This window comes from Coturnix japonica, chromosome 3 (assembly GCF_001577835.2).
Source record: "Coturnix japonica isolate 7356 chromosome 3, Coturnix japonica 2.1, whole genome shotgun sequence".
NCBI lineage: Eukaryota > Metazoa > Chordata > Aves > Galliformes > Phasianidae > Coturnix > Coturnix japonica.
The window spans coordinates 77,459,851-77,482,350 of record NC_029518.1 but is presented as its reverse complement, the minus strand read 5'-3'; the positions used below and the strand labels follow the sequence as shown (position 1 = coordinate 77,482,350).

Genomic DNA, 22,500 nt, shown 5'->3' with positions numbered 1-22,500 from the left:
AAAAGAAAAGAAAAGAAAAGAAAAGAAAAGAAAAGAAAAGAAAAGAAAAGAAAAGAAAAGAAAAGAAAAGAAAAGAAAAGAAAAGAAAGAAAGAAAAACTGCTTGCCTTTAGAGGGCCTCAGGCATGGAAGGGACCTCCAGAAAAATACTTTTGCCTCCACTGCCAACCCTTAAATGAGGTCTGTGAATGGGTGGATCCTGGCTTCATGCCTTCCAGTCACTCAGCTGCATTACTTGTACCTAAGCTTTCCTGGGTTGGCCCTGCCTTCCCACCAGGTGCTCAATCATTGGTTCACACTGTAACTTTGCAATTCTGCCAGTTGGCTACAACAACATAACAAGAAAAAACACCTTACCTTCAGGTTATTCTCAGTGCTTTGCTAAAATAAATGTTAGGTATTTTGCTTTAAATAAATAAATGTTTTAGTTAGTAGCTTGAATTTCAATAGCTGACTTCTAAAAATACCTTTTATAACTTTTATCTTGTGAAAACAAAGAGATATCTCTTTCAGAGAATGAAGCTGAACAGCTGTGTTGAGCATTTCATTATCCCTATTATGAGATGAAATCTTTTCAACTTAGTTTTGTTCTGATCAGTTTTAAATATGGTACATTATGATAAAACCATGAAGTCATGCATGATGATCAACCAAAATATAAAATCTAAAGGTGCATATATGCAAGATAATAGTGCTATTAGGCTACCAAAATACTGTAATTACTAATTAAACAAATAAACAAATAAACAAAACCACATACATTCAATATCTTACTTCCAAGATTTATAAAGTACCTTCTTACTGCCTATATGCAAGTAACTCTGCAACAGGAGGACATTTTAATAGGGAGATTTGCTAGAGACTAGAATAAGTGATTTTGTATGTTAAACTGAGGTAAAATTAAAAATATATATTTTATATTTAGATATCAGTGAGACAGAAGCCAAGTTCATGCATTCTGAAATATGTAATAGCGGTAACTGTTTGATAAGAAAAACAATAAATTGACATTGAATGTAGTATCCAGCTCTGTTGAAAATTCACAGCTCGACATTTCCTGTATTTATTCATTCTTCAAATGTACAGTAACTTTATAACATTTTTTACAGTTATTACAGTAAGCAGGCAACAGGAGTTTTATGTATGGTATAAATAGAAAGCATGCAAATTATTCTCTAAAATAGCATCATTATTTTATTAATGCTTTCATGAAAATGGTGTCCTAGTTATTTAACAAATAAATTAATGTTTAACAATTTGTACAGGAACTGTTAGGTCACAGGCAGTGATTGAGCACCTGGTGAAGGGCATAGGCAGCCCTGAGGGCAGAAGAGGAAGCAGACCATCTGTGTAAACCGAAGGGATGGACCGTGGTTTCACTTCTCGCAAACCTCATCTAAGGGCTGGCTGCCACAGGGGAAGCACCTCCACTGGGAGATTGGTTTTTTTTGAAGTTTAATGAGTCCTGATCCTCAGAAAGGGAGTAAGCAGTTCCTTCTTTGTTCATAGAATCATAGAATCATAGAATTATTTAGGTTGGAAAAGACCTTGAAAATCATCAAGTCCAACCACAGCCTAACCATAGTATCCTAACTCTAAAAACCCTCTGCTAAATCATATCCCTGAGCACCACAGTTATTAGCAGATTGCACACAGTTATTAGCAGATTGTTATTAGCACACAGTTGTTAGCAGATTGTGATCTCTCCCTTTCTTGGCTGATCTGCAACTGGTCTGAAAGAATTGTACCTGCTATTGTCTAACTCTACATAAATTAATAAAAGTGTAGCACAGTAGGAAATTCTATGAATTTGCTACTGTAGATATTCCGAGTCCTGCTGACCTTTGCAGGAAGTATTTATTTTTCAATATTTTTATATAGTAATTTGTTCTGTAGTATGTCTTCAATAATAAACTGTACCCAGGAATGCATTTTAGAACAAAACTGTATATAGTGGTATCTGTATATGTTGATACAGATAAAATATCTTTTAGGGGGTAACATAAAAGAAACTGCATACCAGTTTCAGTTCACTGCTACTGGAAATGTGAGTTCCCTGAGGACATTCAGAAAATACTTAGACTGCAGGGCTGATTGTGAATAATGAATGGTAGTGCAGTTGGAAACAAATGGTCATTTAAATAATAATAATAATAATAATAAAAATTTAAAAAATAGTACTCAATCTTTTCTGTAAAACCATGTTTGGAAAGAAACAATCTCCAGTCTTCTCAGTGAAATATTGCTAAACAATCACAAATATTTCTGAAACAACTGTCATGAAAATATTTTTTGTTAACACTCCTGTCATTTTGATTAAAGCTAAACAAGTTGCCAGTTTTGTAAAACTACAGCATTCCCTCGTGTCTACTCTGCTTCTACTCTGATATGACAAACTTCTTATAAATTTAACAAACAATACATTTAGTATTGTCATACCAGACATATCATGTCAAATGTAAGATACACAGTCATTGTGACTTAACAAATTTGAGAAGATGCATCTTACAGTGTATTGCAGATGTCAGAATTGATGTGCTGTATGACATTCCTTGCAGATCAGATAACACTACCAAAACCAGTGAGTGCTGTTGTGTTCATTTGAGGGTTTTCTCACTGAATTACTCTTGATAGGTCTTCCTTATATATGTGGAAATGCTACTGAAATAATCTGTTATGTCTCTTCTTTCTAAAATCAAGTATAAGAGAGCAGAAGTACTGTGTGCTTACAGATCAGCTCACTTTTGTGAGGCTGTAATGTATATGCAAAAGTAGTCCTCATCCTACATATAGGCAATCTACGATTTTGTCTAGATGGAGCTGGTGGTATAGAATAGTCGAAAAGTTTAGGTCAGGAGGGACTGCTGAACATCATCTTGTTTCAGCCTTCTTTTGAGAGTATGGCCATAAATTATCAGAAGGTGGTCACATCAATTTCTCTAGTTTTTGAGGATAAATGTTGTTTTGGTTCTCCTGTTCTAGTACCTTTCACAAATGAAATACGTGTATTTCCAGAAGTAGCACTCTGATGACTGCCTGCTGCTCCACTCATTCTGTTTAAGTTGTCTCTGCTATCCATCAAGCTAACTGTACATCTCTTTATTCAAGTCTACACCCTCGGCTTTCTTTATTCTTCCTAGACTCTGCTCTCAATTGTTCTACACTGTTTATCCAGAGAAGTGCTTTACCTCTAGGGTAAATAGTGCATTTACTTCTGTCATTTTGTCAGGACTAGTACTTAAACTTTAACTTTCAGTCATTTTATTAAAACAGCTTGAGACAGAATTATTGAGACAGTTTCACTTTGGCTTCCAAGATGTATCTATGAGACTCTGAAGATGAAGTACAATATGTCAGGAAACATGAAGACTATGACTGATCATAGAAATAAAAGCAGAAAAGGTATTTATGAAATAAGGAAAATTAAGCCATGGAAGCATTGCTTTTTTATTTGTTTTATATTTGGCTAAAAGGCATTTTTCTTCTCAACAGTTTTGTTTTTTTCCACTATTAAAATGATTTTTTTTTCCTTAGAAAAGATATACCAAACTGAATGCAGTCTGACACCTAAGGCAACAATTTAGCGTTCCATTATTTTTTCAGTGCTTCCAAAGCTTGTAGTTCATAAAGTATGTTCCTTTCAAAGCTTTGCTCACCTTGGAAAATACATGGTTCATTGTAGAAAAGTAGCAAATTCCATATTGTTTTGACAGTGTCAAGATTTAAACTGCATTTCTGAAGTCTTTTTAATTTAATAGTGCTTTTGTAGTAGCACCCAGTTGTTGAATACAGTATATTTTCCCCTGTGAAAATACATGCAGATTTTAAATCTGTAACTTATGAAGCAAGAAAATAAATAAATAAATAAATAAATAAATAAATAAATAAAATCTTAGGAATAGTACTGCATTACTTGGTCTTTAATGACCAATTAACCTTCTTTGAACATTACTGGAGTTGGTGGCATTTTTAATGGGCAGAAATGGAGGAGGGAAGTGCACATTTCAGAACAGTGATCTTCTGGGTTAATACCTATTGGCTAATTTCTTGAAGAAATACTTCAAGTAAAGCAACATTTTAAATAGATTCCAAGTAGACAGAATGAAAAGCTGGTGAGACCTTTCTAACTACTGTCATATTAATTTGAAAATCAGCTAAGCTGCATGACATTTTAGTTAGAAAGAATAAAAAGCTAAATACCAGTTTCAGCATGTCAGTAGGCAATTCTTCAAGAAACATAATTAATTTACTAGTTATATTTCTCACACTGCTTTTAAGATTCTTCTGCTGGAGACATTTTGTGCATTGTACTCTGTAATCAAGTCTCACTGATAATGATTGGTCTTCTGATGATTTGAAATATGTTAAAATTTTATAGAAAATGAGCAATTTGAAGACATTTTATATAATTAATCATTTCCAGGGATTTCATTATGTATGTAAATAATTATTTGATTCATCATAAACACAGTTTGCAACTATGTTTATCTGATCAATACTGATCTGATCTGATCAATACTATTGCATAAACAACAGCAAAATTGTAGACATTAGCAATTTTTGGTAATATTCTTTTGGATGTCCAGAAAACCAGCAGCCTTCATAAAGGACACCAAAATATCAAGTGTAATCAACTTTATACATTTCCTGATAGCCTATCTTTTATATTAGGTATACATTTTCCTGAAATGTAAGATTGTTCTATATTTTCTCTAAATTATAATAAAGCTCTTTATGAAATGTTATGTTTCATTATTTAAGTCTTGGCTGTTTAATTTCTAATTTCAAATCAGCACGTTAGTTCATATGCTAGAATGCTTTCAGAAGTCTTTTCTTTCTTACTTGTTAAAAATTTTGTTTTTGATATTTGTTAGCAATTAATTAGATAATTTAGTTAGCAATTAAAATTTGAAAATGGTAACTAGGATATGCTTAAGATCTTAAAGAATATTGTATGTTTAGCCTGATTTTCTTCTAAGTTAAACTGCATATGAAGAAGGTTTTTATTGAGAAAACCTCATGCAATGATTTTATGCATGTGTATGCAAGAAAAAAAAAGACAACACTAAATAAACTGGACAATTTAAAGTTAAAACAAAACAAAACAAAACAAAACAAAACCAATACATAAATATAAAAATATATATAGGAAACTTATATATATAAAAATTTAGTTTAAATAGTTTCCTATTTATTTATTATATATTATATATATTCCTATTATTTAGTATATATACTTTCCTATATACATTTATATGTATATATAGGAAACTTTATATATATATATATATATAAGGAAACTGAAAGTTGAGTTTTTGTGCTCCAATGACTAAAAATCTATACTATTAGCTCTCTTCTTCCAGTACAGAGTAGAATTCAAAAGGGATTCCAGCCCTGAGAGATAAACATACAAAAATTAAGAATTCATTAGGCAGTAGACATAGCCTTTCTTGACTTCAGTCCCTCATGTCATCCTTTTGGATAAATCATTATCCTGTGAAGTATACAGGTTCATGATACTCTGGGTGATGAAATCATCAGTGTTAGAACTCCAAGGGCTGCAGTCAATAAGTCTACATCTGTCTGGTAGGCAGTCACTAGCAGTTTTGCCCGGGTCTCAATTCTAGGGCTAGACTTTTTCAACATTTTTATCAATTATCTGGATGCAGGATTGGAAGACATCCATAGTAAGTTCACTGACAATACTAAACATGGAGGAGATATTGTGTCTTTGGAGGAATTAGAAGTTTGCATAAGGATATCAGATGCCTTTGGCAATCAATGGCATAAACTTTAACCAAGGAAAAAACTAGGTTCTACAGCTGGAGTGATGTGCTTCACTTTACTCCATTCCAGATAGATGGGTGGCAGGGGAGAAGCTCAGAAGAAAGAGATCTGGGAATTCTAGGTACAGAAGGCTCAGCATGAGACAGCAGTGTGCTCCATTGTCTAAGAAGGCAAACCACAGTCTGGGATACTTTAAATACACAATAGCCAATGGGTTGAAAGAATAAATTCTCTCACTATATTTAGCATTGGTGTGGCCTCCCCTTGAATATTGTGTACAGTTACGGAATTCACAATAAAAAACAAGAATGTTAAGGTACTTAAGGATCCAGAGGAGGTCAACAAATATGGAAAAAGGACCAAGAGTCTGATGACACCTGGGTTGTTTAGTCTGAATAAATATAAGTTCAACCAGTTGCAGGCTCATGTCACTTTTCTCATGCTTAATGTTGAACTAGAATTTGAAGGACAGGCTCAAAAGAGCTGGATGACAAAAAGTTCGAGTATGTTATGGAATACAGGATTAAATTTCAGCCCAGTCATGATCATGTCATATTTTTATTTTTTTTTAGTACAGTAATTAAACCCGTATATATTGCATCATAAAAGCTTTGAACCAGAGTGGAAAAGAGATAGGAAGGAACAAGCAAGATGTTTGTTTGAGATTTAATTTTTGAATTTACTACATATGAGCAAAATTAATTTTCTTATGAAATCTAATAATACATTTTTTTATATATATTTTTTTTTCCACACAGAAGAACTTTTGAAATACAAGAACTGCGTTTGACAACAATTGACTAATACATGTGGGAGAATAAGATAACTGAGTATACAATGGCAAATGATTAGGATATTTCTGAGTAAGAAATTTAAAATCTCTTGGAAAGAAATAAAGTACAACTTAATTATAAGAATTAAAAAACTTAAGTATTTTGAAGACTTAAGCCTCCATTAGCAGAGAATACTTTAAGTACAAACATTAAAGATTAAATAAATAATATGTTTCCCAAATCATTTGACAAATTTTAGCAAGTGTAGTTTTGACTTCCATACTTTGCCAAGATAAAAAAATCCCAGCACTTCATACGAATGCACTAACCTATTAAAGATTACTAGAACAAAATTTAACTTTCAGACAGACCCCCTCAGTTCCTGTGTGAACTCAGTAATGTTTGCTGGAAAGGAGCTCTGCAGAGAAGGACCTGGGTGTTCTGGTGGACAACAGGTTGGCCACGAGCCAATGTGCTAATGTGGCCAAGAAGGGCACTGGTATACTAAGTTGCATTAAAAAGAACGTGGCCAACAGACTGAGGGAGGAGAACCTCCCCCTCTACTCTGCCCTTCTGAGGCCACATTTGGAGTACCGTCTTCAGTTCTTTACTCTCCATATGAAGAAAGACAGGGAACTACTGGAGAGAGTCCAGTGAAGAGTCACAAAAATGGTTACGGCCCTGAAGCATCTCCCATACGAGGAAAGGCTGAAATACTTCAGACTGTTCAGCCTGTAGAAGAGATGATTAAGAGGGGATCTTATGAATGCTTGTTAATACCTAGCTGTCAGGAGATAGAGACTAGCTCTTTTGAATGGTGACCAAAGACTGAATGTCACAAACTAGAACACAGAAAATTCTTTCCGTACAAACAGAAAAATCTTCATACACTGAGGGTGACAGAACACTGGAGCAGGCTACCCAGAGAGGTTGTGGAGTCTCCTTTAGAGATATTCAAAACCAACCTGGATTATTTCCTGTGCAACCTACTACAGAGAACCTGCTTAGGAAGGGATGTTGGACTAGATGATATCCAGAGATTCCTTCTAATTCCTACAATTCAGTGATTTAACTGTGTGTTTCTGCTCTAAGGGATTTTTGGTTGTGTTGGTTGTGACTACCTTGATAGTTAAGAATTTATTTGCAAGAAAATAATGCTATCAATTAGTTTTCCTTTTTTTTTTTTTTTTTTTTAATGATACTGTATGTATGGTACAGTGTGTACAGATAGTGTGCAACTTGCCTGAAACGTTATGAATGAACCTCACCAGACAGTAGCTTTACTGTTTTAGACCTGAGTTTCTCTTTAGAAATGACTGCCAATTATGTTGAACTTGTTGTACCTGTGTGATAGATTTTGCGAGGTTTCATTTTACTGAACTTTTTAATGGTGCCTTATTAAAACTTATTTTCATTGTTATGCATAGATTGAAATTCTGCTCCCATGTTCTGTTGCACATAACTTCTTAATTTTATTTCTGTGAGGATTTACATTTAGTTCTAGTACATACACATATTCCCAATTCTCCTTTTAAGAAGTAGTCATGATCTAAAAATAATTGTTCTTTATCAAAGTAGATGAATCCTTTGTAGAAACTTTAAAGTATAATGAGAAAAACATAGTTGAAAAGTGTGTAAATAAAAAATACCATCCCCAGAATTGAGTAGTAAAAATGGTAAAAAGATGTCAGACCACAACTGAGGTTTCATCTCATTTCATCTACTTCCAAATTTCACTGTCTACAACATAGTTTTCTAAACCTAAGCTCTCTCATCCTAAGCTTTGGTACAAGAGATTGGTGCCTCTAATAAAATGTTCATCCTACTTCTGTTCCTCTTGCCCTAGTAAATAAAAAATAAGAAAGGCAATACTTAATATATTCAACCATTTTCAGATTAGTTTCTTCACAACAATGACAACTACACTTAAAACCAATCAAAGTAAAGCAAAACATAACAAAACAAAAACTATTGAACTTTCTGGATCAGGTTAATGCCTACAGCAAAAATAAAAACATACATGAAGTACATAGCATGGAAGTCCCTAATGTAAACCAGGTATCATTTGCACTATTATAATACAAATAAACAAATATCTTCTATCATGTTTTTAATCTATTTTTATTTTTTTTTAAGAAGGATAAAGAAATGGTTATATAAAAGCACACAGAAAATGGCTTAAAGTGAAAAGTAGCACAGGAATAATGCAGAAATATTTTTTGAAACTCCAGGAAAGGAGGTTGTCATGGGAACAGGTGGCTTTTCATCATTTTATTACTACAATTTTACTTAACCGCTGCTTAGTATTTATGTTCTTTTAATAAATTGATCTTCCTCAAGTTATTAATGATTTTAAATTTCTCAAAACAAAATGCTATGTTAAGAACTTTTCAGATTGTGTCAATAACTAATTGCATATTCATGTATACAGAAATATTTAAAATTGAAAACTCCCATTTTATTCCTACACTCAACCAGCTGAAAGATTTTATAAGACAAAGATGTGTTAGTCACTCTCTCCATAAAAGGCATTTTAGACAATCTTTCGCCTGGCACGAAATGAAGGAAAAAGAAAACTAAATATTAATTATATAAAACCAATGAAGTACTAAATACCATTAAGAGAAGAATAGAAAGGCCAACTTTTACACATCTTCAGAAAAGAACAAGCACAAAGGCAAAGAAAGTAACAGTGATTCAATGAGCAATAGAATTGTCAAAATGACAATAAAAAAGAAGAAAGATAGATAATTTCAAAATGAACTGAAGTCTGGGACACACTAATGTAGTACAATACAGAATAAATTAACAAGGCAGTAAAACACACAGGCAATAAATGCCTAACTTCTGCAAATGTGCATGTTATTCAGAACTAGAACAAATCTAGTGCTCTCCACTGATAATATCTTCTTCCTAAAATTCCTGATTTGATTGATATTGATAAGTAAAATATTTTGCGGACAACACAGTAATCTCAACAAATCTTGGAGCACATCATGGTTTCAAATACTATGCTGATTTAGTTCAGTTATATGCTCTTTGGGTTCCTTGACAGATATGGTGAAGAACAGAAATCTCTCTGTGCTGAGCCAACACAATATTAGATTTATTATCACATGCTAAATTGCATACATACCAACACTGAAATCATTGTCATTACTTTCTTTGATGAGTTTTTAGTACACTAAATTTGGAATACTGATCAATTTTTCTTTTACTGGTGAAAAAAATCACACAGAGACATAGCTGTATTGTGTATCATGTTTTCCTTAGTACTAGTAGTTTTGGCTGGACGTTTTCTCATAATCAATGAAACATGCAGAAATTTCTTCCTAACAGAAAGCAGGCCACTGGGCTTGGCTGTGCCTTGCAGTTGAGGCTTTGGAGCCAGCACAGGGAAGCCCTGGTCTCTCCCATGCAGACCCTCCACTGCCAACATCTGTCAGTTTACACCCAATATGTTTTGCACAACGCAGTGTTAGTCCCTCTGGCCTAGATACATAAAATATGAGTAATGGATATAATGCACCTCAGTTTCTTGTCACTGAACTTCCAGCCTTTTCAAGTATGTCTTGTTTTTGTATTCCGGATTCAAGAACTGAAAACTTGACTTTGCACAGGAAATGCATATGCCTTTCACACAGTGCAGTGCACATAATAGTCCATGTACTGACTAAGAGATAGAGATCATTAGGCTTACATGTTTTTTCAGAAGCTACTCTTTTAGACAGGAATTAATACAGAGAGTTGAAACTCAATCGGTATATTCTATCCTCCAGAAAAGAGTGTCCTTATCAGAGGATGTATTCTTTTTATTATATTAAAAAACAAAACCTCTAAAGAAATTCACAATAGGTGATCATACACCATAATTAATCGATACTGTTAATCAGCTAAATAGAAATACTATTATCTAAAATGACAAATTTCAACTGTAAAAAGATCCTGTAACATCTCCTGTATAAGGTCCAAGACTCATCAGAATATAGCAAAAGCCATACTAGCAGTAACAAGTAATTTTTAGGAAATACCTTAGCTGCGCCATAGGAAATTTCAATTAATTATTTTTGAAGTTGATAAAAGGATATCTATCATAAGAAAGTAATACCTTTAGAGTTAAATTGACATCTTATTAAGACAATGAAACACCTGACAGAGACTAATAAAGGATAAGGTGCATTTCCATAAAATTAGCACAAATGAATTATATGTGTATACTTTGCAATTGATAAATATCTATAGTTCTCCAGAATTCTGATCAAGGAAGAGAAAACTTCCTTTTCAAGGACAGAGAAACTACGTAAGTTTGAAAACTAAAACAACTAACACTAGTCATTTCAGATATTTTACCCGACTGTGTTAGAACCAGAAGTATTTGGGATCTGGGTAGCTGTCTGGAGGCAAAAGGCATATCTGGGCAGCCTGGTTTGGTGGTTGGTGATCCTGCACATAGCAGGGGGGCTGAAACTGGATGATCATTACAGTCCTTTTCAACCCAGGCCATTCTATGATCCTATGATTCTCTAATTACTGAAGTGTGAAATATCAGTTTACCTTAGTTTCACTGGAAACATTATTATTATTTGTCATGGTACTTTTGTTGTTAAAAAAGATATTGAATTTTGAATTTTAGGTGGTGAAATTTCTTCACACTTCCATGTATGAAAATTTCCAAAATTACAGGTTATCCTGAAAACCTTCTCTGAACATTAATATGACAGAATGGAACACATGGTAAAGCAGAGCTCTCCTTTCTTATTGCTTGCACATTTCCTGCCACAAACTCTATCTAATTAAAATAAAAATGTTATAATCAAAAGTAGTTTGATCAGTCTATAATTCTACTCTGAGATTGGAATTATGTTAACTCCAGCCCACTGTAAAGTGTTCTGTAACTCCATTGTAGCTTGCTTCAATTTCAGAAGCAACATAGCTATTAGCATGGCTCTATTGCTGGGTTAATGGAATTGCTTTTTAGTCATACTAATTATCTTGTTTTATCTTAAAATTCAGCCAAACATCTAGATCACACAGAACAGTAATGAATCTAGCCTTTCAAGCCTTTCATCCATCATGTTTACCTTCTCATTTATTCTCATCAGAGCAGTTATGCATTTCCAGACACACCACTATATATCGTGTGTAACCACATTAGAAGGTGTATATATATATTTATACATGCCTTAGTAATAAAAATTCCTACCATTATGTCAACTTTGCTTTAAAAAGACATATCAGACAAAAATAAGTATTTTTATTATTTTTTTCCAAAATATTTTGTTTTGTGGCTGATTCACCACAGAGCCAAGTAGCCATCCAGAAGGACCCTGACAGGTTGAAGAGTTGAGCTGACCAAAATCTCATGAAATTCATCAAGAAGTCCTGAACTTGTGGAGGAGCAATCACAGGCACTAGGACATGCTGGGAATTGCCTACCTGATAAGCAGTTCTGCAGAAGAGCACCTGGGAGGTCCTGGCAGATATCAAGTTGACCACTGTCACAGTTATCTAGATCTATCTACGTCCATGATGGGGGGTGGGGGTGGGGACAGTAGGTCCGTGGGTCCCCTGACCCCAGAAATGGGAAGGGAAAAAAGAGAAAGGGGTAGGGAGGTGGGAGCTGGGCTCAAGGAAACAAACATAGCAGCGGCAATGATCTAAGGAGGAAAAATTATTTTACTATGATATTGGAATACAAGATAACACACTATAATATAATCTAATTGAAACTGAGGCTAATAAATCCAATAAAATAAGAGAGAGGGAGAGAGAGAGAGTTTTCCAAAGACTGAGAAGCCTACTTTGAAATTAAAGGTGCACAGCTTGGAAGCACACCCACACCCACTGCCAGGCTGTACGGAGAGTGAGTGTCACTTCCATCATGTATTTCCCTCTCTGACCATGAGATGCTCTGGGATGTGTAGTTCCTCTTCTCTGTGCTCCACATGATGTTATGATGTGGAATACCAATAGCAGAATTTACAAAACCATGGTAAACTTGGGTCACCAATTTGCCCTCTCTATTAAGAAGGCTAATGTTATTCTTTGCTGCATTAGGCAAAATATTACCAGCTGGTCAAGAGAGGTGATCCTCCACCTATATGCAACACTGGTGAGATCATCCCTGGAGTGCTGTGCTCAGTTCTGCCCCTAGCCCAGTACAAGAGAGACATGGTCATACTGGAAAGAGCACAACACAAGGCAACTAAGAAGATCAAGGATCTGGAGCACCACTCCTGTGAGGAGAGCTTGAGAGATCTGAGCCTATTCAGTTTGGTGAAGAGGCAGCTCAGGGAGGATATTATCAATATGTACAAATAACTGAAGGGTAGATGCAAATTACATGAAGCCAGGCTCTTTTTAGCAATAGCTAGAGACAAATGGAACACAGGAAGCTCTATCTAAACATCAGGAAGCAGTTACATATTTTTTTAGGTAGCAGAGCACTGGCACAGACTGCCCAGAGGCTGTGTAGTCTCCTCCTTGGAGATCTTCAGGAACTGCTTTAATACAGCTCAGGGCACTCTGCTCTGAGTGTCTTGCTTGAGCAAGGCTTGGACCAAATGGTCTCCAGATGACCCTTCCAATCTCTGTGATTCAGGAAATGCTGTTTATGCAGCATTCCTCCACTATTAAGCCTAAACTAAAAGGAAATTCTTTGTTTTACTTCTAAACTGTACATCAAAATTACTTATGCTCTAACAGCCCCAAATAAATGGCATTACTGTTATGGCATAATTTGAAGGAAAAAATATTTTTAAGCTCATTATGTGATATTAAATTGATTACAAGTATGTAACTCGTAATGATGACCACCTCTGAAGATTTTAGTCAAAGTAATGATAGTGCTTTTTTACATGACACACTACTGACACATTTATTGTCCAACACAGTTATTCTAAGCTTTGTCCAGGAAAACGGAGTTATGTTTCTTGGTAAAACAATAATTTCAGTACAAACAGAAATCGAACCTCCACTATGTACAGTGTAAAGCTCTGTCTGTTCATTATTTGTAGCATATTTGATAATGTTGAAAGGTCTCTTGTGGAAAGACATCAGGAACCTAAAAGTAAGATACAGTATGAGACTGTTTCAGACAACAGGGTACAAAGCAGAAAAGTGAAAAGATAAAAGCTGTCTAATGGATACCAAAGTATTCCAAACACAAACAGGCAGTAAAAAAGAGGTTAATGGTGGTCTGGTGAGAAAGGCAGTTGTGAATCCAAACATGCTCATTTACCAGAATCTGATAATTAGGGCATATCCAAACTCTCTGTGCTCACTTGTATCTTTACACTGAATACATGCATTATTAATCTGAAGACTTTTTAAAATTATTTGTTTAGCTACTTGCTAAAAGCCTGCTATTAATGTGTGTAGATCTGTTGTCTCAGAATAAATAAATAAATAAATAAATAAATAAATAAATAATCACTTTCCCCTTGAAAATATAAAGGAATAAACTGTTACTTTTCGCTTACCTTAGAGTAAGGCGCCCAATCTTACAAAGTGATGCTCTTATTGGAACAAAGATAACAGTAAAAATATCCAGTAATAGAGTGATTTTTATTTTTTGTTTAATCACTGCAGTATCTTTGAGAGATACATTGGCTTATCTACAGCTTCATCACAAGAATATGAACTGTGGATATTAATTTATTTACCCACAGGCAAAAAAAAAAAAAAAAAAAAAAAAAGAATTCACTTAATATTTAGCTTAAAACTCATCTTTGCAGTTCATTTTTAGGTATGCAAATCACTACACAATTTTTGCCATCTCTAACTCAGCTTCCTATAATATTATTAATGTCATTGCAAATGCTAGTACAGAAAATCTTAACTATCTTCAAAAATAACTTATCACCTCTGGTTCACTGACAGTTACTCAATCCTTTCATGACAAAGAATCATCGCTACTTATAGAATTTTTGGAGTCAGTAGAATGAAACTACTTTTTTTTCTTCTCTTTATGTCTACTACATCAATGTCATTATTCCTAACAAATCAATGTATTACCAAACCACATATGCACACACCAAAAATAATAAAAAGCCTCACTGGATGAGCCCTGTTTACAATGTCCCATATCTCTAAAGAAGGAAGTGCAAATGACTTACTGAGACAATGTGATAATTTGCTCTCCTATAAGTGACACATTCTACTGCATGAAAAGCATTTTCCTTTCATGTCTGTGCAACAAAGTACAAGATGGATACTTCTGTCTAAAGTTCCACCACATGTAAGAATGTTAGCAAATGGGAACTAAACAGAGGATAGCAGAGCAGTATATTGAATACGAAATTCTCATCTCAAAAGAGCACAGAAAATATTTTTTATGATAAGGTTTAGCTAAGGCACTAATTCAGTAATAGTTGAATACATATGTATATGAAGCAACAAAAATAAAAGTAGTGCCTTGCATTTGAAGACGTAGCTCAATATTGTCTTCAGTTCCAAATTCAACTGAATACTACTCTTGAAACATAAAGATCTTTTGATATTAAGTTTAAAGTGCTTTCAAAACAACTACTTTGCTTAAGAGGGATGACTGAAGACGTTTCATCATTCTGACATTTTCATGTTTTACAGATTTCTATCAGTTTCTTTTCTAAACACCTCAGTACTTCTGTAAGCCCTCTTAGAATACACTTATATAAAAACAGATTTCCTAACCTTGTTTTCCACAGTAAGAATGTCTGAATATACACATCAAAATCAATAACCTTTCTGTAAACTTTATCAGTAATTTATTATCTGTATTTTGAGATGAGCTTACCAATCTTTATTTCAGCATTCACCATATTTGGCATTATGGTTATAAAAATTTGAGAAAGCCTACTGATCTTAGCTAAAGGGTTTCTAATCTCAGGAATTTCTGCCCCATCATCTTCTATGTTTTCTTAACATGCATACAGTAACTTGCAAAATCACAAATTATTTAATGGATGTACAAGCACAATATTATTATAATATATATCATTATCATAATATTATCATCATATATCATTAAGAAAATATTCAGCATCATATTCCTTTCTCCTTTTATTTTGCTGCATTTTGTTTATATATTTTATTTATTTATTTACACTGTATGGTTAATGCAGTTGCTGCCTGATTTATCTGGCACGTCTTTTTTATCCAGCACCATATCCTCCAGTCTCATGCAATACTGTAGATACTTAAGGGCACCTCAGATGGCACAAAATGCATATATTTGGGCAACCTGATTGATCTCATGCATGCTTTATATCAGCACACAATGTTTTTAGGTGTGAGTAGTGCAGCAAGCGTAATTGGATTCCAAAGACTTTGGATATTTGTAAATTTCAAAATATTTTACTATCTAAAATGTATAATTTAATCAATAAATATGTTGCTATAAGGTCAAATATATAAATAGACACTAAATTATTAGAAATCTCCAGTTGTGTTGTCTTTATATATTTAAGTTGGTCATAGTCAAATCATGGATGCTCTCTGACATGATTTTAATTTTCATTAGTTTAACTGACTTGATCTGTACCTTTCAAAATGCAAGTAAGGTTCCTTAACCATATGAGATTTCATAGCACGCAAGTTATACGTGTGGAACTTACACACAGTGTCAAATTAACAGCTGTATTAGAAATATATGTGAACGCCTACCAAGAGGGCAATTGCATTTGAAGCCATTTATGTCCTCTTCACAGGTTCCTCCATTCCAACAGGGTCTGTCTAGACACTCGTTCACGTGAGCAGTACATGTTTCTCCTGAAATTTTATATTAAAATAAATGAATGAATAAACAAATAAACATGATGGCCTGTTCAAATTATAGGGACATATTTATAATGGAAAAGGACTACCTGACTGTCAAAGTCTGAACACTGACCTCTCTGGCCAAAGTGTACTTACTTGAGTTCACACAGACAACTTTTACACCATTAATTTTTCCACATTAATAGTTTCAAGAAAACCCACTGAAAACTTGACAATTTTGAAAATAGTAAGGATATGCACAATCCTGGAGGCCTTTCCCATTATACAAAACTACTGTATTCAGGCAATTTTTGTTCAGTTCTGTGAATTGTTTTCTTTCATTTCACTGAGAGTCTCTTTGAAAAAGAATGGTAAAAACATGTCACCACATATGAATAGAGGACCAATGTAAACAGTTTACAGTGAACAGTAGACTTCAAACAGCAGAAAATTATCAGTACCATGATACAATGTACTCCTTTCTCCATATATTACAAAGAGGGTAATAAGTCACGGAAGAATATTTAATGAAACAAAATAGAGATGTTAGTTAATGAAGTAATTAAGAGTTGTGGCAAACAGGATAATTCAATGTAGATTGGTAATTCACAGCAGGTGTTGCCTTGATTTCTAACAAGAAAAGGTATTTCCAGCCACTGTAATGTGGGAAGAAAAAAAAATAAAAAAACCCAAACAAAAACAAAAACAAAACAAAACAAAACAACAACAACAACAACAACAAAACAACACTACAACAGAATAAGTAACAATATATGCTCAGGACCTTGATCTCTTTTCCTCAGGACACACATATCAAAGAGAATCAGCTCTCAAAACCTGCATTTTGCCACTCCAGCTACCTACCATATCAACTAGAAATAAAGGACTTTCGCTGGAGAAGCCCATAGTAGCAATGAGATTCCCTTCCCCACTTAAACTGATTGTCAGAGAGACTTGTCTCAGTTTTTTCCCCTGCATCTAACAATGCACTGCTTTGCCCTTAACATTTTGAGAAATCTCAAGAAATAAAAGGGACACATATATAGAGACCAAGGAGAGTAAGTAACTTAGTAAACCAAGGAACTATCTGCTTGATAGCAGCAGCTACTGAATGTTGCTCAGCAAGCTGTGACATTAGGAAGACAGACATTTGGAACTGGTCAAAATAAGACATTTTTAAAGTTATTTTTATATTTGTGGAGTTTACCTGAGGTGCTGCAAAAGAAACATTACTATGTTCAATCTTTTAGATCTATTTCCAATATATATATATTTTTTCTAGTTCAGACCTGCTCCCATTACTGTGTCACAGAATAAGATAGTTCTCTTTTAAGGGATGCACTGGAGACACATTGACTCCTTCTCCACAGACAAGTGGAGAGTAGAACAGTTTCCTCTAGGAGTAAATAATCTGGCCACAAGCCATTGGTAAATGTGCAAGAAAAGAACACCTGAAACCAATTTATTCACCTTTTATTTATTTATTTATTTATTTATTTATTTTTAAGTTGTGGCATACTTCTAATGGATAAATGTTTAATTACTTATCTTTTAGAGTAAGTCTACGTGAAATTCCTCTTGACTCTTCAGCACTGAAGTTTTGTGAACTATAAAGTACCATAATTTGAGGATGTATGTACCAACCCATTCACAAATGTGAACAATTCTTAACCATCTCTTTTTATATGTTTTGTATTATGTACTGTATTTTATACAGGTAGAAGGAAGGAGCAAGAGAGATGGAGAATTTGTTTGGGGTGCCAGTCAACTGCATCTCAGCTTCTGATAATGAGCTCCATACCTTTCAGCTGAGCATTTGCACTGAAATTCAGTAAATGTTGACATCTGATGCCATATAGAATATCCTGTATTCAGGCTCAAGAAAATAGTCCTTAGGGGATAAAATGAACACTAAGCAGAGACAGACATAACAGTTTTATAACAGTATCATAAATTGGTATCATTAGGCTGGTAGTCCTGATGGGATAGTAGGAAATAAGAGAAAGGAATAAAGACAGAGAGAGCAGCTGTGAACTGTGCAGTATTTCCAAAAATAACAAAAAATAGTGTGCACTTGTCAAGTTAATCCTTTGAGGAGTTTAAAAGCAGAATGACAAACTGATGAACAAACCAAAAGGTTAATTCTGTGGTCATGTTTTGACTGAAATACAATGGTTGGGGAGTCCTGAGAGGATGATGAAATAATGAAGGCTAGAGAAATTTGAAGCTTCAGATGAACACTGGAGTTTTAACTGCACTGAGGAACAGTGATAAAATCTAATTGCGTGTAGAAAAGCTAGGAAAGGAGTCAAAGCCATTCTCCCTCTGAAATCTAACAGAAAGGAGTGATTTGGTCAATGTGGGATAGGATATAAAAACAGAGAATTTATTTTTTTGTGACTTTATTTGGAAAAAAAAAAAAATCTGTCAATCTATAGTTTAAGAATTCCTACAAGTATCAGAAACTTAATTTCATTTCTAATATCACATCATTTACCTCCATTCTTTTAAGATTTTATTAATACATTTTTTCTTAATGTATTAATTTGTAATGCAACACTCCATATATTAAAATATTCAGTTCAAATTAAGATAATTAATCCTATAAATATCTAGACCAATGCTACAGAATAAAGGTACTACATTATGCATGCTATACGTGTTCAACACTGTGGTGCAAACCAATCTGGTATTTTGCTTTTATTTGTGGCCATGCCTAAAGTGTATGAATTCCTCACTTAAAAGGGAGTTTGGGGGAAAAAAAAAAAAAAAAGTCCCTGCTCTGATAACAGTGGTGTTGATTTTTAGGACTGGAAACTGTAATTACAGCTAAATTACTTTGGTTGACAAAGAAACAATTACATGCCACTCAACCTCATCTGAGTTATCAAGCATGGAGAATACTTTTTGTATAAGTGACAAAAACATTTGAAAAATCACTGACTGATGTACAACTTTCTGCCAGCTATTCATACTTGCAGAATACTTCAGAAAATTTTGAAATATTCCAGCTGAACATGATATTAACACATTAAATAGTTCACTGGTTTCCGTACTTTTGTTTTTGTTTGTTTGTTTCAAACGAGCAGTACTTTTTACATTCACAGCTAAGACATTAGCTTCTAGAGATCTCTATTACCATCCCCTCCACATGAGTTTTGTTTTCCTATCTAGACACTGAAAAGTACACTGTTAACAGATGTGATTTACCATCTAAATGTTAAAAGTGCAGTTTTGAAAATTTTGTACACCTCAGGAAAGGCTAGAGAAACAGCTTTTTTTTTTTTTCCTCATCTTGAGTCATGTTAAACTTAAGAAGAACCCTACTGTTTTAGTACAGATTCTTCCAATCAAAAACACATGTAGTGAATGGAAAGGTGCATTTTGTACAAGGACAGCTCCAAAAGTAATTCCTCCTATTTTATTATGTTGGCCCATTATGTCAGAGACAGTTGTTGGCAGCAGTAGTTGAACCTTCCCACCAATATTCTGTCACATTCTGTTGCTGTGTTACAGCTGGCAGTAAAGAGACAGTCAGATAAAATGACACCTGATGTGGAAATGCAAATGAAGCAAAGGTGTGTAATTGAATTCCTTCATGCAGAAGAAACTGCACTCACTGACTTTCATTGATGCTTGCTGAACATTGGCTGAAACCCAACAGCGGATGAGAGCATGGTGAGGTGCTGGGTGCAGCATTTCAGTAATGAAAGAAACCTGAAAGACAAATAACGTTCCAGACAATCATGCACAGCTGTCACACCACAAAATGAAGAGTGTCTCAATCGGCCCATCTGCATGAATCAACAGATTATGGCAAGGGAATTTTGTACCGAGCTGAATATCCAGTTCAGTACATTGGAAATGATGCTGGCAGTGTTGGAATACTGTAAAGTCTGGGCTCAGATGTTTCTCACATAACCTCACACATGAAAAAAGAGAACACCACATTGAAGTTTGTCAAGCCCTGTTGAGCTAATATGGGGCTGAAGGTGAGAATTTCCTGCATCTCACCATTACTGTTGGCAAGATGTGACATCACCAATACGAGCCAGAGTAAAAATGGTAGTAGATGGAGTGGTGACATGAATTGCTCTGCCTTTAGGATAGGAAAGGGGTGATCCTTCTCGATTTCCTGGGACCTGGAGAAAGCAGCAACTCTGATAAATTGCAATGATGACTATGTAGAAGGCCCAAATTTCCAGTCAGACCAGTAAAGAAGATAAAATTTCCCTTCTGAAACAGTGGGTCACCTCCACTGGTGCAGTTCTTTACAAGTACAGCATGCAAGCTCTTAATCATCACTGGCAAAAATGTATAGCTAGTTATCATGGTTTTGTGCTGTTGCTGTCAATATTCTACATCATAACATCATGTGCAGTATGAATCATTAACTGAGGGTATAAATAGTGGAATCGTATACAAAGGAAAAAGGGTTAAAGAGGAAGTAAGTTTATGTTTATAACTGAAAGATACGGATTGCTAAGGGAAAGTTATATGGTATTAAAGGTGTTTGAATGGGACAAACTGTTTTGAGTTATAAGAATGTTATAAGACATTCTTATATATATGACAAACTGTTATAAGAATGTGTAATTGAGAGTATGTGGAAGTGTGGAAGGTTCACTCTCCAGTTCCGTGGAATAGCTGTGTCCCGAGTACTCAGCTCTCAGAGGAGAACTACGTATCCCAGAGGACGTCGCAGCCAGAGATGAATCACCAGAGGAGGACATACATAATCTTGCTCCCAGGCTGGAACAGTCTCTTCTCTCGCTCACTCTCTGCATTCCAGCTCTGTTGTCTCTGCGCTCCAGCCCTGTTGCCTAGAGTTAACAGTAGGCCTCCCGGTTTTTGGGGACTTTATCTCTCTCTTTCTCTCTCTCTCTCTTGTTTGATTTATTAGCCTCAATTATATTGTATTATATTGTGTTATCTTGTACTCCAATATCGTATTTAGTAAAATAAGTTTCCTCCTTAGATTGCTGCCACTATTTTGTCCATTCCCATTTTTCCCTTCATTTCTGGGGTGGCGGCCCCTATCACGGGCACAGGTAAACCTAGGTAACCTGTGATACTAATGCTGATGACTATACAGAAAAATAGCATTTTTTAGCTGATAATTGTTTCTATCAAATAGTGCTATTTTACTCATTGTATCTGTGGAATTTTCCATGGAAATAAATAAGAAACATTAGTTTCAGAGTAACCTACGTACATTTTGTGATCTATTGACAGTAACTAGTTCTTGTTCCCTTACAGTGGCACTAAACTGACCCTTGCACCTGGCAGAAGGCCTGTCTTCAAACTTCTTGCTGACAGTTGCTTGGGAAATTTAAGAATTCAAGACTTCCAAGTAGGAAGGCAATATCCAAACAGTATTTTTAAATAGGATTCATAGAGAAGAAAAGAATATACATGTCTAATGTGAGAATATGTTTTATGAGCCTGCTAGGCAGGAAAATATCTAGAAAAGATGGACACATATTGTGCAGCCATTATCTTTTTCAGTATGCAGCTAATTTAGCTACACATTTGAAATTGATGATGAAAAACTTCTTTGAATATCCAATGGAAGAACTAATTAGCTACAAATTACTTTCATCATCAAAGTATGCTCATATAAATATTTTCTGGGTTTATGCTTTTAAGTTTAACATTAATAGAACATTTCTAAATATAATTAGCAGAAGAACATAATATTCAATTGGTTATTTAATAAATCATAGCTTCTGGTCTGAATTACTATTTACAGTTTACAGTGTTTGGGTCATCAAATTCTGAAGTACAGGCAGAATGTTAAATCACATAATGACCTAAGTCTACTTCCCTTGACTCCACAGAGTGTTCTTTGCCATATATAAAATTGTAGTGTTCCTAAAATACATAACAAAGAATTATTGGTGCTTAGAAAAGTCTGTGCTCTTGTAAATAGCCTGATGCTATGTTTTCTTCAGGAACACTGATGACTCAGAGGAAACATCATTCTGCAGGAACACCAAAGCTTTGCAGAGAGATATAACTTAGGACCTTGTTCAGATGCCGACTTAGAAACCTGGCAGATACATGTGGTACTGCATTAGCAATAACACCATAACATGCTCTGTTTAAAGTAATCATGCTATTTTAGCAAATGAATATGCTCTGAAATTTTCAGGCAAATATAACTAGAGTTCTAAGATTAAAATAAATAAGTAAATAAATCT

General features: G+C 34.5%; 1 protein-coding gene across 2 annotated transcripts in view; it reads right to left on the bottom strand.

Moving 5' to 3' along the window:
* EYS (eyes shut homolog) overlaps nt 1-22,500 on the bottom strand; it is a 771,550-nt gene that overhangs the window by 586,422 nt on the left and 162,628 nt on the right. For both annotated transcript variants that reach the window (XM_015859149.2, XM_032443873.1), the window contains exon 12: nt 16,205-16,309. In XM_015859149.2, coding sequence (XP_015714635.2) covers nt 16,205-16,309 — 105 coding nt within the window. The remainder of the gene's footprint in view (nt 1-16,204; nt 16,310-22,500) is intronic.